General features: G+C 40.8%; 1 protein-coding gene across 13 annotated transcripts in view; it reads left to right on the top strand.

Moving 5' to 3' along the window:
* The first annotated feature begins 2,605 nt into the window (after positions 1 to 2,605).
* GALNT18 (polypeptide N-acetylgalactosaminyltransferase 18) overlaps positions 2,606 to 16,436 on the top strand; it is a 281,814-nt gene continuing 267,983 nt past the window's right edge. For 3 of the 13 annotated variants that reach the window (XR_012586862.1, XR_012586861.1, XM_074586020.1), the window contains exons 1-2: positions 2,618 to 3,051; positions 3,193 to 3,458. Coding sequence is in view for 10 of the 13 variants with exons in the window: in XM_074586020.1 (XP_074442121.1) it covers positions 3,224 to 3,458 (235 nt within the window). In the remaining 3 variants the exon portion in view is untranslated. Of the gene's footprint in view, positions 3,052 to 3,074; positions 3,459 to 16,436 lie in introns of those variants that run through there. The other 10 variants (XM_074586014.1, XM_074586012.1, XM_074586011.1 and 7 more) reach the window with 8 other exon arrangements.

Below are 16,436 nucleotides of genomic sequence, written 5' to 3'. Positions count from 1 at the left end.
ATTTTTCATGTATTAAAGCCTCTGGAGGTTTTACTATATGAAGTCAAAGTTTTAACACTAGTTTAGTGAAATCAGGGCTCAGATGAGGAGACTGAGAATTACTGTTCTACTGATGAGGAGTGCAGCTTTGGTAGTAGAACGTAGTTATAAATGAAACTATATTTTAAACGTGATCAGAAAACTGTTGAGAGCAAAGGGCTAATGAACTATTAATAGTCACTGTAATAAAAGGTTAATCAATTATGTGCTGTTATAAGTAACCCATTAGGCCCGTGAGACATATCAGCCATCTTTTTGTAAACCTTTTTGTCACTATGGGTATGCTGAAGGTTATTAGTAACAAGTACTGTTCATATTTGTTTATAAAAGCAGTTAGTTGTTTGTTAATATTTTATAAACTTCCATGGAAAATATGACTTATTAATAGTTGTTACTCGTCCCTTATCTGGATTGTTTTCGGTTAAGTTTTGCTTTACATGGAGAAGTCCAAGGCTAAGTCCTGGTTTCTGTCTAAATTGCCAGGGCTGAAAAATTTGTATTTTGTGACTGCAGGCAGAGTTTAGAGTTTACAAAGATTAAAGCGAGTCTAGATAAATTAAAGATTTCAGTGATACGTGTTTACTGTTGTCGGTTGCTACCAGACACAAAGCTGTAACACTGAAGTACAAAGATAGGAAATGGGGACATAAATGATGCTGCCGACAAATGTTCATTGCAGACCAAGCAGGATAATTGACTTATGCGATGGAGCTGTACTAGTATCTTCTGTCAATATTTTGTCTTTTATAAAGCTTGAAATTTTTCATCGACTGTTTTGTCTAGCAAACTTCCTGTATTACTAGAAATATTTTTTTTCTTAAGATGTAAATGTATACTCTTTTTCACATTCAAATACCTTGAGTTATATTTTCTGATTTCCAAACGAGTTCTGTTGGGCCGGCCTCCTTTAGTGTATCACTGGGGAAGTACTGATAAATTGGCCAAAATTTCAGTTAGTTTTCAGAGAGGCTTAGAAGACTGAGGCAGCAGTTTGTTTTTTGAGCTTCATTGGCAGAGTTTACTGCAGCTTCTCTTGGCACTGTTTTTGTATGTGTTTGAGTATCCGTAATTTTTACTGTTTCTATGGAGTACCAACTGATGGAAAGGAAGAAGTCATTCTGCCTTTTGGCAGGACAGTTGCCTGCCTTCCCTCTTGAATACTGGGTATTGCTTATAATTAGTTTAAAAATAACAACCCCAAGCCCTAAGACAAATCATCTATTTTTACTTCTATTAAGATATTGAAATGTACATTCAAGGTATTGCAGAGTTTGAATGCTCACACTTGTATGCTTCATAATAGCGTGTCCTGGTATCTGCTGTGCTTTCTGCACACAGACAGCACAATCCTAGAGTAGTGATCAGTTGTGGAGGGTGACTAATGAAGTAAGATAAATTTATTTTTACTGCATATGTAAAACTACAGTATGATCCACAGCATTTGTTACTTCTTGCTTTCACTGGATAATAAGCACTTAAAATAATTTTTAGTGTGTTAATTAACAGGTGCCTCATTGTTCCTACTACTGGTCATGCTAATGTTGCATTTCTGTCTTGAGACTATCAAAGAAAATCATAGAATCATAAAATAGTTAGAGTGGGAAGGGACCTTGAAGATCATCTTGTTCCAACCCCCCTGCCATGGGCAGGGACACCTCCCACTAGATCAGGTTGGTCAAAGCCCCATCCAGCCTGGCCTTGAACACTTCAAGGGTCGGGGCGTCCACAGGGCAACCTGTTCCAGTGCCTCACCACCCTCACAGTAAAGAATTTCTTGCTAATATCTAATCTAAATCTACCCTCTTTCAGTTTAAAACTGTTACTCCTTGTCCTATCACTACGTTCCCTGATAAAGAGTCCCTCTCCAAAATGATCTAATTTATCACAAAAGTCCCTATCTAGTGGGAATGGAAGAGATTAATCAATTGTGTACCTTCTCCCAAATCACTGTGAATTCATATCAAGAGGATTTTGCCTTCTTAATGTGCTTTCAAAAGTGCACGTGAAATATGAGGTGAGGAAAGCAGCATGAATACACTGAAGTAAATTGTGAGTTACTGATACTGTCCCTGATACTGAAGCTAATTCTGGACAGGGTATCCTCTGATACAGCGTGTTCCTGTGGGAGTCGGTGGATGGATACTGGGGCTTGCCAGTGCAGATGCAAGCAACAATTAGCTTTTAATAATGTAACCTCCCCGGGGATGAGGGGCACGCAAACAGGCTGAAAGACAAACCTATTGTAATAGTGGGTGGTCGCTGGGTATCTGGAGCTGTGGAACCGATAGCTCCGACGAGCCAAAGGCATGTCTCCGGTTTCAGCCCCCCCCCCCCCCCGGCAAATGGATGACCTTCTGTGCGAGCATGTAGCTTAATGATACCGGCTGCGCTCTCCAGCCAAGCAGCGGAGCGTGCACCTCGCAGCAAAGGGGGAACCGGCTGCTGCTGCTGCTTCTTCCCATGGAGACTGGAAATTCCGTGCAGCCGGCTACAGAAATAGCAGGGCGGCCGCCGTCCCCGCCCTCCCGCCCCGGCCTGCAGCACGGCGGAGGGGCCCCAGCGCCGTGTGTGTGTGTGTGAGAGAGTGAGTGTGCGAGGAGCAGGTGGGCCCCGCGGTAACCCCGCCCCGCGCGGGTCCCCGCCGGCCATACGGCGATGGCAGCAACCTCCCTGCCAGAGCAGGCTCTTTATTGGAGGAGGGGCTGTCAATCCGCGGCCGAGCAAGCCCCACTCTCCGGCAAGCTGCTCCCGAGGTCTGATTCTGGAGCGGTGGCCGGTTGCGATGGGAAGCGGCGTCGGAGGGAACAAAGTTTGCAACACTTGGGCACTTGGCTGCTGGTGTCCGTGATGCCCCTGGCAGGAGCTGGCGCTTAAGAGCAGGGGGCGGCCGGGCGGCTGGCTCGCCTTGCTGGTCTCCTGTCGGCACTGCTATCGCAAAGTTTGAGCTATTTTAATGTACTAAAATCCAGGATTCTAATTATCAGCCCTCCCCGCCCCCACCTCTCCTTCTAGGTAGGCGGCAAATATTTTTATTCTGTGGATTAGAGAACTTTTTGCATGGAAAATTACTGACTTCTGAGTGGTCTCCGTTTCGGGGAAAGGGGGGAAAGGATTTATTTTCATCGCAGTTTATTTTTGTTTTCTGGATCACAGGATTTTTGGAGCTATATGGAGGGATCTCAGGATGGTGTGCACCAGGAAAACCAAAACTTTAGTGTCCACTTGCGTGATTTTGAGTGGAATGACTAACATCGTCTGCCTGCTGTACGTGGGCTGGGTCACCAACTACATTGCCAGTGTTTATGTGAAAGTGCAGGAGCCGATCTCAGAAAAAAAGTTAGAGGAAGACAAAGGGGACACTTTAAGGATTATAGAAAGGCTGGACCATTTGGAAAATGTCATCAAGCAGCACATCCAAGGTACCACCTTACCCCCCGCGTGCTTTCCCTCCCCACCCCGCCGCTTGCCGTGTGCAGTCTCCATCCCCTCCCGCCGCGTTTGTTGTCTGTGCCTGTGACATTTCTGTCGCGACCGGGGAGAGCCATTCCTCAGCCCGGAAGAGCCCGGGGGCTGCGCGGAGGCTGCGGTGCGTGTGGGAGTCCCCGCCGGTCCCCTCCCGGTGCTTGGCGAGCGGGGCGGCGGAGGCGGGCTGCGGGGGGGACCTGCCCCGCTCCCCTCCCGCCCTCCCTCCGCAGGGGGAGGCGAGCCGGGGCCGTCGGCTGCGGGGAGGGGGCCGGGGGCGGCCGGGCGGCGGAGGGCTGCGGGGCGGCTGGGCCCGGGTGCTGGGCAGCGGCGGCAGCCCCGGCGGGCTGGGCTCGGCCTGGTGCTGTAATAAACGTGACCTGAGCTCCGTGCCTGTCTGTGTCTCGATAAAGTAGGGGGTCTGCGGGGAGGGCCCGGCGCGAAGGACAGGGGAACCGCTTCCCATCTTGCTGTTAGCATCGTTGTTTCATATTTGTTATTTTTCTTTTCCAAAATGGGCTGCTGCGAGGGGAATTTTTGTTCTCCTCCCCTTGTAAACCTGACTCTGCTAATGCACGATGAGAGTCTGTGTGTGTCCGGGTGTGCTCAGGGTTTTCCCTTAGTGCTGCTGTAGTGCTGGGAGCCACTTGAGATTATAACTGGGGCAATCTCTCATTTGTGTAATGCCTTTTTAATTTGATCTCCTTTCAATGGGAGCTCTGGGAGAACAGTTGAAGTGGGCAAGCAGTGGGGGAGAATATGATTATTTCCTGGGAGTTTGGGATTTTACATGACTTTGCTTTGCTGGGTGATCTTTACTGTCTTGCTTTGTATTTTCATCATCTGCGTGGCATTGTAGTCATTCCCTCAGTCTGCTAAGTGGGTTGGATAGTGAGGAGGCTGAGGGTGGGGGTAGGTGAGAGCTCTTCCAAAATCTGGAGGGACTGCCTTTCTCTGCTTCTGCATAACCTCTACTGAATGTTCAGATCCCAATTCTAGTCTCTCCTAAATCTGAAAAGGGAGAGCAAACCATATGGTAAAGAATACCTATCACCAGTGCACAAAATCTTGCTTGCTTCCAGGCAGCTTTGGTCAACTGTTCTGGGAATATGAAGAAAGGTGGAGCAGGCATGGTGGCTGATTCTGTATGAACTGGGCTTCCCCTGCTTATCAATACTCCTAAATTTGCAGTACTATTAAAGCACAGCTACTTTGCTGTGACTTGTATTAATTTTTTTAAAAATATGACACACCACCATTCAGTTTGTATATGCCTTCATTTCTCAGATAGTCTTGTCATCTTGGGTAAATTAGTAAAATACAACTTTTTTTCTGGAGGATGAGGTATAGCAGCTTCTCCAAGTTTTAAGTTCTCTCAAGCAGTCCTTAAGTTTTTTCTTGATTCCTGAAATGGATTTTAGAAAGGAAGTATATTCTTGTCTGTGTGCCAGTGGAGTGCACTGTGGAAGCATGTATGAAGCAGGGATTTTTCAAAAGGCGCTCTTAAGAGTTAGATACATGAAGTTAATTGAATTTCCTTATGAGGTTGGAGCCTAATTCCTTCAGGTTTGTTTCTGTGAAGCTCTGATACTCTTATTTCTTTTCAAGGAAAATAACAGTGTCCATATTGTCACGTTCCTTTGGTTAGTGGTTCTTCTCAGAGTAGTAAAGAAAGATACACTTAAATCGGGGCAGAGTATAGCACGGATTAGAGCATAAACTTTTGTTGTGACTTTTTGTGACTGTGCATAAACCAAACAAGAAAATACTTTCCTTAAATAACATCTGTACAAAAGTTGAAGAGAGTCTTCTAGAAATAATTGAACAGTTTGATAATAAATACTAAAATATATTTAAAGGAAAATAAATAAAGTTTACAAAGTTCTCATACTGTATTGAAACTACTTAATCTTAAGATAAATAAATAAATATGACAGATCATTATCCCTAAGTGGATTTTCTGTGCTTTTACTTGCCAAATTGTAATAACTGGAGTTCACATGGAATTCCTATATCAGAGACTGCAGAGTAAGATGTTATTTTCATCGGATTTTGCTTAACACTGTGGGATGCTGTGAATTCTGGGTCATAGTGCAAAACTCACTGTAGTCATTGGAAGGAATATCCCAAGCTTGACTGGGTTTGGGATGAGCTTGGACATCAGCTTTAAGAAACGTTTGAGATTCATTGCCATAAATTGGGTAAACCAGCTGCCGTAATGGTTCTGGATGAGTTTATAAGGGTTATCTGTAAGGGTTAGCTATTGAACTTTTCCTTGGACCACTTCTTTCTTATGTTGGAGAGAGGCGTCAATAGCTCAGATGTTCTGCAGTGCTGAACAGGCATGAAATTAGCACGGGTAATAGAATTGCATTCCATAAGATATCCTGCAAATACCAGAGAGCTTTAACGGCTGCATTTTACACATGGGGTTACGCTAATATTTCATTTTAATTTATTTTCTGATTGAATTGTTTAATTAGATGCCATCTGGGAATTTCTTTAGCATATAAATTGCAGTCTTGTAATATTTTACCAAGTGTCCTGGAAATGAGAAGGAACAAGAGATGCTTTCATATAAAACACTTTTTAAAGTATGTATTTTTAAAAAGACATTTTCATGGCAAGAAAAGTATCAGACTGAAAAGAGATTTCCAGGTAAGAGAAGTTCAGAGAGAATGAAAGGATGCATGCGTTGCGTTCGGAAAGGACAGTATTGTAAAGGGAAATAAGGGTACTGGTATTGGCCAAGAATGCACAAGTATGTACCTGCCATATTGCACATCTTACACCATTGTGTATCCACACTTCTGCAAATGTTGAAGGATAATAATTTCTCTGCACACATTTTCTGGGTGCTGGAAATACTTCTCTGCTTCCTTCTTTCCTCATTATGTGTTAATTTATGTCGTGTAGCTTATGGGCGTGCTGTGCAAGAGTCATTCATCTGTATCCTGACTTCTGTGGTAGGCGGTCTGGGGCAGGACTGGCAGCACTGAAGTCTACCCGGGCAATAGGGACCACAGAGGTATTTTGTGGAGTGGAAGCATGATGCAGGAACTTTAGCTTAAGCCTGGGAATCATGAATTCTTGGCTTGTGGCCTGCCACAGTTCACGAGATGGTTTTGGTCAAATCACTTTACCTTTTTACAATGATGATGACCTGCATGCTTTTCTCTGTCAGTGTGTTAATTACATCTGAATGCTACCCGGATTCTCCCCTCCCTTTCCCCCCTCCAGTCTTTAGTAGGAGCCATTCCTTTTATGCTAGCAGGCAATCCACTGAGTGAAACTTCCAGCTTCCACTTCCTTTTGAGTTTGCAAACAAGATGGTGTATTTTTTTAGGTTAATTGTGCGTATGTGTGTTTTTATGTGTGTGAAAGAATTCGAGGAAAAGACCAGATGGATAGTTTTATGCAAAATGCAGTCCATTTTTATGTCTAACAAAGGTGTGTGGCACGTGTATAATCTCATACTATTGAGATTTATTATCAGAAAAATATTTATTATACTTTAAAGGGCTAAGGTTAATGAATAGTTTGTTAAGTGAAGTATCTGTGGTTCCAACCTAGGGTTTGAAATCAGTTTTTCTCAATTTTATTTGAAAACAGTATGCTCTGTTGAGTTCACAGGGAACACACTGGTTCAGAAAACCCCAAACACTCTCATTTTATTAAAATCAATACAAGAGTGCTTCAAGACAGATCACAGCACATCGTTCATCTTAATAATGCATCATGCGTTGGCTCTGTCACTAAAAAACTGCCCTACGTTTCATGTGCAGTTGGAAGGTCATGTGAGCAGGCAGACTGCTCTTAATCAGCTGCTTAGTTTGTAACAATGACAGGAGGAAAAACACTAGCAAGAAAGGAGCAATTTATTGTGTTCTGCAGCCTAGCTTTAGGACATCATAGGTGATGAGCTGAATCTTTGTCTTGAAAAGCTGTGCTGTGGTTAAGCCGATATCACTTCAAACACCTCATGCATGCCATCCTGTTTGTCTTATTATGCAATGTTATTTTAATATTTTTCAGCCTTCCTAGTTTTAATCAAATGATGTTTGCATTGAAGCATTATTTTAAAAGATTATGGACTATGAAGTCTATGAAATGAACTTGCTTCCTTGCCCTCCCTGCCTCCCCCCCTGCCTTGGGACCTAAATAGAACTAATAAATTACATAGAGTAGATCAGTTAATACACAGAGTAGATCTAAGTTAAAGTTGTAAACAGACAGTTCATTTCTGGACCGCTTGAATTCTTAGTTAAGATCAATGGATGGTGCTAAGACGTCTGTGTCGTACTAGGACTTTGGTCCCTCATCTTCTCAAGCTGCTGCATCTGTTGTCATAAATGGAATGTCAAGCACTGTGTGGACTTATTTGGGAAAGTTTGTGAGAGAGGAGTTGTATGTGTTACCTCTCAACCTGCTGCTTAGAATGATTTGCTCTGTGGATTTACTTCAGCTAATGTTAGCTATCCCGTAGTTGGATATCTAATCACTCTCTGTGGTCAGTTGCGGGAGGGAGAGGTCTCCAGTGTGGGATTCATTCCCTGTGTCCTGGACAGATGTTAGGGTGGAATGATTTGCTTTCAGAAATTGCATATTTTGAGTTCGGGAACTAGGTCAACCCAGATTGTTAATTTTAGCCATCTAAGAGTTTGGATAAGTAAACCCCATATTTGATATCTACCCTTTATTTATTTCTTGATGTCAAACATGAAGAAAAACGTGGTATATAAACCTCTGGTTTGTAATAGCTGTTCTTTGCAGCCTGGCTAGCTAGCCAGATTCCATAAAGTCAAGCTCACTAGGATTCGCGTGGGCGTTCCACCATGTCTCTTACTCTTGCGTTGCTTTCCTTTTGGGAATAATTTATTGTTAAATCCCCCCAGTTTGTTTCCCTCAACTCAAAAGCAATTAGGCATGTTTATCACTCACTGCAGTGTATTTATTCTGCTGAGAAACAAATCAGCAGTAGACAGTAGCCCTGGGAACAAAGCTCTTGCTCTGCTACAGAGCACAGTCTCTATACAAGCAAAGAGACCCGGTGTCCCAATGTAACTAACTGCAAGAGGAGGAACTACTTGGATATGTAAGACATGCAGGAATAATCCCATTATTTTTTCTCTTTAGGCTGTGACTTCTCAAGTCATTCTCGATTGCTGCATGTCAGTGTGGATTAATTTGAATTTGACTTTCATGTTCTTCCACGCTTAGGAATGGGGGCACTAAAGAAAACCTTACTATAGTGATTTGAGTGAGAAGACACTGAGCCTTATATTGCTGTAAATTTTCAAACATTGCTGGAGGTTCGGGTATTTCAAGAACCATCTACTATAGACTTAATGATATTGGCTGTGTTGACTACGACTTGGTAATTTATTGTTACTGTTACTAAAGTTAACATTTTTGTACTTTTGATATCTTTTTTTCTTTTCTAATTATATTCTTTTGTGATGGTTCCTCCACCAAGGATTTTTTTTTCCATGGTTAGGATGCAGTAGCCAAAACTGAGAAGTGGGAGTCTGATCTTATTAAGGTAACTGTATTTTATTCCTGGACATCGAATGGTTCCTTTCATGATTAAAGTCATTTTTTCAGAATGAATTATTTTTTTTTTTCTTTCCTGATTGTCAGCTAGATTGCTCTATTAATTCTTCAGGTTCATACAGTGTGAATAGCATGCCAGTTGCCTTTTTTTTTTTGAAATTGTCTCTTTTGAGCCAGAAACAAGAAAAGTTTTATTTGGCTACCAAGTGAGAGTGAATGGTAGCTTTATAGTTGTGAAGGGAATTGACCTGGATTCTGTTTTCTTCAATCTAGACAATTTCTGTAGTTCACATGAAAGTCTTCAACAAAAGGTTAGAAAATGAATCAGGAGCAGAGGCTGGAAACTGTGACTTTTATGCCCTCCACAAGCTCTTTTATTGCTAAGCTGGAGAATTTTGCCTTTTCTCTCTGAAAAAGTTCATTTTTGTTGACGTTTGTTATCTCTGCATAATGGCACAGCTTCAGTGGAAAGAGCGGATTGTGTGCTACAATCTTTGAGCAGATGATTTATGGGCTGTGCAGAGATGGAGATAGCTATTCTGCTTAAGGTTCTGGACTCAGCTCAGCGCTTCATTTGTGCTGGCTAGGTGTCACTTTGGAAAATGTTGCTCAGGTTGACACAAGCAGCCTGCAGCTGTGCAGAGATTCAAACTTAGGTCTTTTGACTTTCTGCTAGACTGTTGTGCCCATGTACTAATGAGTGATTTTATCTACGTGACTGAAATATAGATAAATACATATGAAAAGACACATAAAGCAAGACATACACATAGCTGCTGGGAATTGTGTATTATGTGTGAGATCAGGTTGGTCTCCGCGTCATGCTCTCTCAGGGCAACATCTGCCTTAACAGTCCAACGTAAAAGCCATTCTTCCACTTGGGCATATTGTGGTCTGGGGTTGATTGTGATCTGACAATTAACTGTTGTGCATACAAGGGGAGGCAAAGAGAGCTGTGTGACTTTGCTCAGGGCCTAAAACTCAAAAGAGCCTTTGCTCAGAGGAACCTGGTGCTGAGGTCGCCATATGATGTGATGTTTCTGTTCTTGTTTACTGAGTCAAAAAAAGATGGCCACATCTGTACGCAAGGTGCACCCTGTATTTCTGAAACAAACATGACAGTATTACTGTACGTTGAGTTCAAGACTGTGTTTTGAGAGAGAGATGGCTCCTACATGCTAATGATACTTACTCTCTGTGTTAAAGGAACAGGACAGAACTCTAGAATCACATCCCGGTGTATTGTTTGTTTGTGGCTGATGGAGTTTTATTTTTTTCTCTTGTATGAGCTGAGTGCTTATGAAATAGTCCTCTGCCTCCAGTAGTACAGGATCTGGACCTGCAAGTGCATGTCTGCAAAATATGAGGCTTTCCATTATATTATAAAAACAGAGACTACAAGCAGTTGTTTATCACTGAGCCTGGCATGGGCTATGTGGTTTCTCCATCATCTCTAGGGCCAAAAGGTTGAAGTTGTTGCCTGCCTCTATCTAATGTTGCTCCCTTACCTGTGACAAGCCACAGAAGCAGTTTAATTTAATTCTGTGTTCAACAGAAAGGTTGTCATCAACGTTATACTATGAAAGCATGCATAAGCTGCGGTATGATGCGATAAGCTAATATTATCCATCTGAATGTTAGAGACGTGATAAGTAAAGAAAATCCATGGTGATTAAAAAAAGTGAATAAGTGAATATTGGGCTCAGATCTTGAGACAGCGGAGGCAGTTGTGAAGATGGCTTAGCTGCCTTCCTGAGGATAATGTGGGATCCTTGGTTGCCATTAGAACAGCCCAGGAACTTGATCGTCAGCTTTTAATGTTTGGAGTGTGGCAAGGGACATAACAGGGACGTGAATCATCTTTAGCTGGTTAACAGCTGTCCTCATGTATTGCAACCATAAGAGTTATGCTGTTAGCTATGTTTGGACCAGAGATTGGGGACTGGACTTAGTGCAGCATGCTGTGGTGTCTTGGGATTGCTCCTGATTCCAGAGCAAATACTGCGTGACTGGTGATAATAAGTGAAGTAATTTACTGGTGCACAACTAGCAAAACTACTTCTTCAATGAAATTAAATTTCTGTCTAATGCAAAAGTGAAAACTGACTTCATATCTTGTCATGCCACCTCTGAGGTGAGTTCTTTTTCAATTGACTGCTATATTATTTTCCTTTTTAATTTCCCATATTTTTTATTTTTAAAAATGTCTTCTAGTCTTCCTTGTTTTGTTCACCATGGTCAGAGTCCGATATAATTTCCACCATCTGGGGAGTAATCTATCTGTGCTGTCCTTGGCCTTCCAGTGCTACCTCTGTAGCCTCTTTAGAAATTTCTGGGGTCCTTTATTGTAGGGGCTTGAGAAATAGCTCAGGAACAGGCTGTTTGGTGGGACCGTGTGGGCAGATACACCGAGTAGACACTGAAATTGCCAGGTACCTGAAACCTAATGCTCTGTCTTCATGCTGCTGTTACCATTAAATGTATTCTGACTACAGTTGAGCAGTGCAGATGTGTTCTCCATGTTTCCGTTGTTTCCATTTTCTTCATAAATTTTCCCTGCTCAACTGTGTTTTGTAACCAAGGTGCTATTTTTAAGTTGATACCCTGAGCTTCCTGAGGCAAAGACAGAGATCTTTAGGAGCCAAAACTATGATTATAATTATTATAGCTCTCCCAACATCTCCTCTACTTGGCTTTGAAAATGAACAAATAAGAATATTCTTATTTCTTTTTTTTTAATATGGAGATGGAAGGTCCAAGTTGCTAGCTTGAAACTCTGCCTTTAAAATGCCAGAATGTGTCTTCTCTAGTTCATAATGGATTCTTACTATATTCTCTACTTAAGTATATGAAATTTTTTCTTTATGATTTCTATGACAATAACACTGCGGCAGCTAGCTGAAATCCCAGTTGTCTTGTGATCAGTGCTGTACAAACGTGTAGTGGAACCCTTTACTCGGAGATCTTTGTCTCCATGGGTAAGATCTGAAGGAGCTGGGCAGAGGAGAGGAATATAGAGAATTGATATGGCCAAATTTATACAAACTGTTGCTGGCAGGTTTGACTCACTGCCAGAGCTGCTCAGATGAATCGGGCAGGAGGTCTCCTCTTCTCCCATTAGTAACAGCCCAGAGAGAGTGTGTGAATCCTGCAGTAGGCAAATGTCGCAGTGTCACGTAGTAGCCACATCAGTTCTCCTGCTGTAAATCTTGGCCTCACTGATACGAATTCGAGGCTAACATGAGTTCTGAAGTATGAGATTAGATACCCCTCCCAACATGCATGTTATAATTAGCACATCTTAAATACCACATAATTGCCTAATTCTCTACTTATAGCTTGAAAAATCATGATCTCAGTGACTTTGTGTCAGTAATGTTGGTGGGGGTGTGGAGATCCTATTGTAGTTTTGGTTTTGCCATTTCCTAGTTCCTAAATTAACCGCCTTATTTTAAATGTGAATGTTTGAATTTTCCTTTTATTAGAGCTGTCACAGGTGATCTCTGAGAAAAGAGGATTTCTATAAGCAGCTTTCTGAAGAATGTAAGAAAAAGAGATAGTATTTCTGTTTTTTTTCTTCATAGATAAATGGTTATTCTAGTCTTCATTTTAGGGAGATGTTATAGATTTTTAGACTGTGTTACTTACCCATATGTAATCTGGATCTAGCTAGAGATCTATTTCATGAATCATCGAACTAATACAGTGAATTACCTGTCCCTGCTTTCATCGTGGATTCAAATTCCTTTGAAGCTTTTCTCTCTGCATCAAGTTATGACTTGCCAAAGGCTTTGCAAGAAGGTTTAGCATGCCGTAGGTAAAAGAAAAACTGTCAGATAAACTTTTCCAGCACAGCAGATTCAGTGAGTCTGTACCCATCCATTACAGGATTATCATTGCAATAAAGTTATGGTTAGAGAAAACACCTTTTCGGATTTCTATGTGCACAGAATAAATAAAGCTTGCAGAAGAGAGTACAGCGTAGTTTTTAAAATAACTTTGTTCTATTTGTTTGTTTTTCTCTGAGGTATTTATAACCTTACCAGCTGTATATTGCATGATCACAGGAGGCCAGCATTTCCCTCCTCTACTTGTGCTAACAGGAATATTTTAAGTTGCTCAAGTGAAGGGTGGGGGAGTAGCATGTTGTAATTTCTATGGTATTTCTGATTAGAAGATGTGTTTACTTCAGAGGATGAGGAGGGGCTGGGAAGAGAGAAGTATAGAAAAAACTAAGGGCTGCATGAGAGTACTGAATGTTTTTTCCCTTTTTAGTTAACATGAAACTACAGTTATTGAGTGGAAACTGTGGAGTTTCCACTGGTGTTATTGAAACTGGCGAAACTAGTGCTATTGAGTTACCATGGAGTGGAAAGAAGCAGTGCATCATTTCTGATTCTATTTTGAAAGCCTTTTACTTTCTTGTTGCTCTGAAAACCAGTTTCGCATCTAGTAGGTTGTTACAAATATTTGCTTCTGTTAATTAAAACCAAATATAGCATTAAAAAATGCAAGACTTAAATCTGTTTTATAGAGAGCTTTTAAAACATGTAGTATCTTTAATGAAGCAAGAAATATTTGGCTTGCATACAGTCAGAATATCATAAGCGAGATGCTGGTCTTGGCACCAAAATTGTATTGCTGTTGGTCTCAAATATTGCAATCACATATTGTTGTTTTGATCCTGGTTTTTCAAGAGGCGGTGGAGTTAGTACTCTGTGACTTTACAACATGATGTCAGCCGTAAAGGATTATGACATCATTAAACTTAGATGTAATTGAATGAGATATTTTAAGCTTGTGTTTAGCTAATATTTTCACATGATTGTAAAGATGTAGAATTCAAAATTAATTTCAAACTGTTAGACATAAAACAAGCAAACCAACAATAATAATCCCCCACAAGTTCCAAAGGGATGTATAAAGCCCTACATAATGCCAGGAAGACTAGGGAATTTCTGCACTAAAAGAAACAAGGCCAGAAAAAGCAGTAGCAAAATGATGACGGAAGACTTATGTTTGGATAGATCATTCCCACTTGCAGCTTTCATTTCTCTAAACGCAGGCATTGTAACAGGAATGCTTTTGGTATGAAAACATTTTCATCTCATTGATTTGTTGTTATACTTCATATAAATGGAATTCTATCAACATACATGATTTTTTCAGCACAGCTTCTGTCTTTCTTGCATGAAACAGTTTAAAAGCACCTTTATAATAATGCTAGTTCTGCTATATTTTCACTTAAGTATTGAGAAAAACTTTGCATGCAAGTGAATATGGAAATATATATACAAATATTTAATATATTAAAAACATTCTCTATTCTAATATTCTCTATTCTAATATCTCTCTCTACGTGTATGTATGTGTTTTTGATGGTTACACTAAGCATCCATATGTCTTGTCTTGAAGGTGGGAAGGATCTTCACCATTGCCTGATACGGGCTGACATGGAAGAGTTTGTAAATGGTAATAAAAGCACTGAAGCAAGAACTCGATTAGAGCAAGTGGGAGCATGTTTGCATAATATCTCAGTATGGTGGCAACAGGAACAGACTCCTGCAGTCTGGAAGTGCAAAGGACAGACGTATTGCCTGAGGTGCATTAGAATCAGGTTTTCAGACAGTTGTTAGTGTTCTCTGCAGTAATTGAGTAATAGCAGATGGCTAGAGTGAATCCTGCACATTTCATCACTTACTAGTGGAGACTGTTTTCAGGATGATTGACTGCTGTGGAAGCAGGTATAACACTGGGTCGTACAGGGAATGGGGAGCCACAATATTGATTTCTGATTTGAACAAGTAAGCAAATGTGAAGCTTTTTATGTTGCAACTTCTAGCTCTTGAGAGTAGATTTTTAAGCTTTCAGCCCTGGATTCTTTTTTTATAATTACAAAATAAGGTACTGTTGGAGAATTTTTAAATATATGAAAGAGTAAAATTCCTTGTCATGAGGAAGCCGTGAGACTTGAAACCACGTAAAAAGAAATTTAATGTCGTAATGTGCGAAACATTCCTTGACTCCTTGCAGTAGCAACATGTCAATATGTTTTTGTCTGCTTGACAATATGTAGGAAATGCCTTTGATTTTGTAAAATTGCATGTAATTTCTCAACATTTCTTTTGATTCTATTGATTAAAGCTTTTCTGCCTTGCCTAAAGACATTAAATAGCAAACCATCTGCTAAAAATGGATTGGCATCATTCCTGAAAATTAACATTAAAAAAAAAAGAAAAAAGTTTAGTCTAAATATATTTCAAAGAATGTTCCTATTTGTTTTCTGAGATAGAGAAGAAAAAAAAAGGTTCTTTTACTGTATCTGGTCAAATGCTGGTATTGTCTTTGTACCGTGGAGAAAGAGAGGTTGACTACAGCAAAAAAGCACATGGGTACCAGGTGATGTATTGTATGTTTCATTACAAACTCTGTCCCAGGTGGCTGTGTGTTTACCACCTGTATCAGTTATACAGGAATTGATGGATAGTCAGCCATTCATCCTGAAGTACTCTTTCTGCGGTTGCCAGCAGTGAAACGTGCTGATTGCAGTCGCTAGCTCTATGGACATAAGTGTAGGTTATAGAGTAATCCTGATCCTTCCAAGTTTTGTTAATATAATGAGGTGCTAAATATAAAACTGGCATGATCATGGAGAGTGATTTTTTTTAATTACATTTTCTTATGCTCACCAATGATTTTCTGGTTATGCTTTGTTATTATCTTTGTGTGAGCAGCTTTTAGGCTGTGAGCGGCTATGCTGAAGTTGAGAACATGCTTGTATGAATAAGAACTCTCGGTATGTTTGCAGTGTTGAGACATAAACAGGGAGTGAGTTTCTTGACAGGTTAAGACAAAGAGCTTGTGCATTTAACCTAGCTTTTGTTGTGGATGGTTTTGCCAGGTAAGAATGCCATGTAACTTCCATAAAAAGTCGATTAGCTGCCCTAGGGAAAGAAGGTACAGGGAGGAGGGGTTACTCAATAAATACTGCGTGTATCGGCACAGATTCAGTGGAAGATAATTCTGGATATTTGCATCGTCATCAATTTGATTATCATTTTGACTGTCCAGTTAAGACAAACTTTAAATAGTAAAGCCATCTATGCAGGTACTGTGCATTTGCACCCTTTCTGCTACTAAAAAGGTAGCAGGTCTTTATGTGAAAGTGAGAACAAGCAAGTCCTGATAGGGGCTGTTCTTGTCTTGAGGTTTTCCTTTACATAAAAAACCTTAAGATGTTGATGGATATTAATTTTTTTCTGTTATTATTACAGTCTTTTCACGTAACAGAAGGTCCCTGGACTGAGTTCTCAGTCACTGTGAAAGTACCTGACGTTCTTGCTCTGAATTCTTTTCCTCTACTGGACTCACATAAATTACTG

Source organism: Larus michahellis, chromosome 4, assembly GCF_964199755.1.
Source record: "Larus michahellis chromosome 4, bLarMic1.1, whole genome shotgun sequence".
Taxonomy (NCBI): Eukaryota; Metazoa; Chordata; class Aves; order Charadriiformes; family Laridae; genus Larus; species Larus michahellis.
This window is presented reverse-complemented; position numbering and strand designations above follow the sequence as displayed.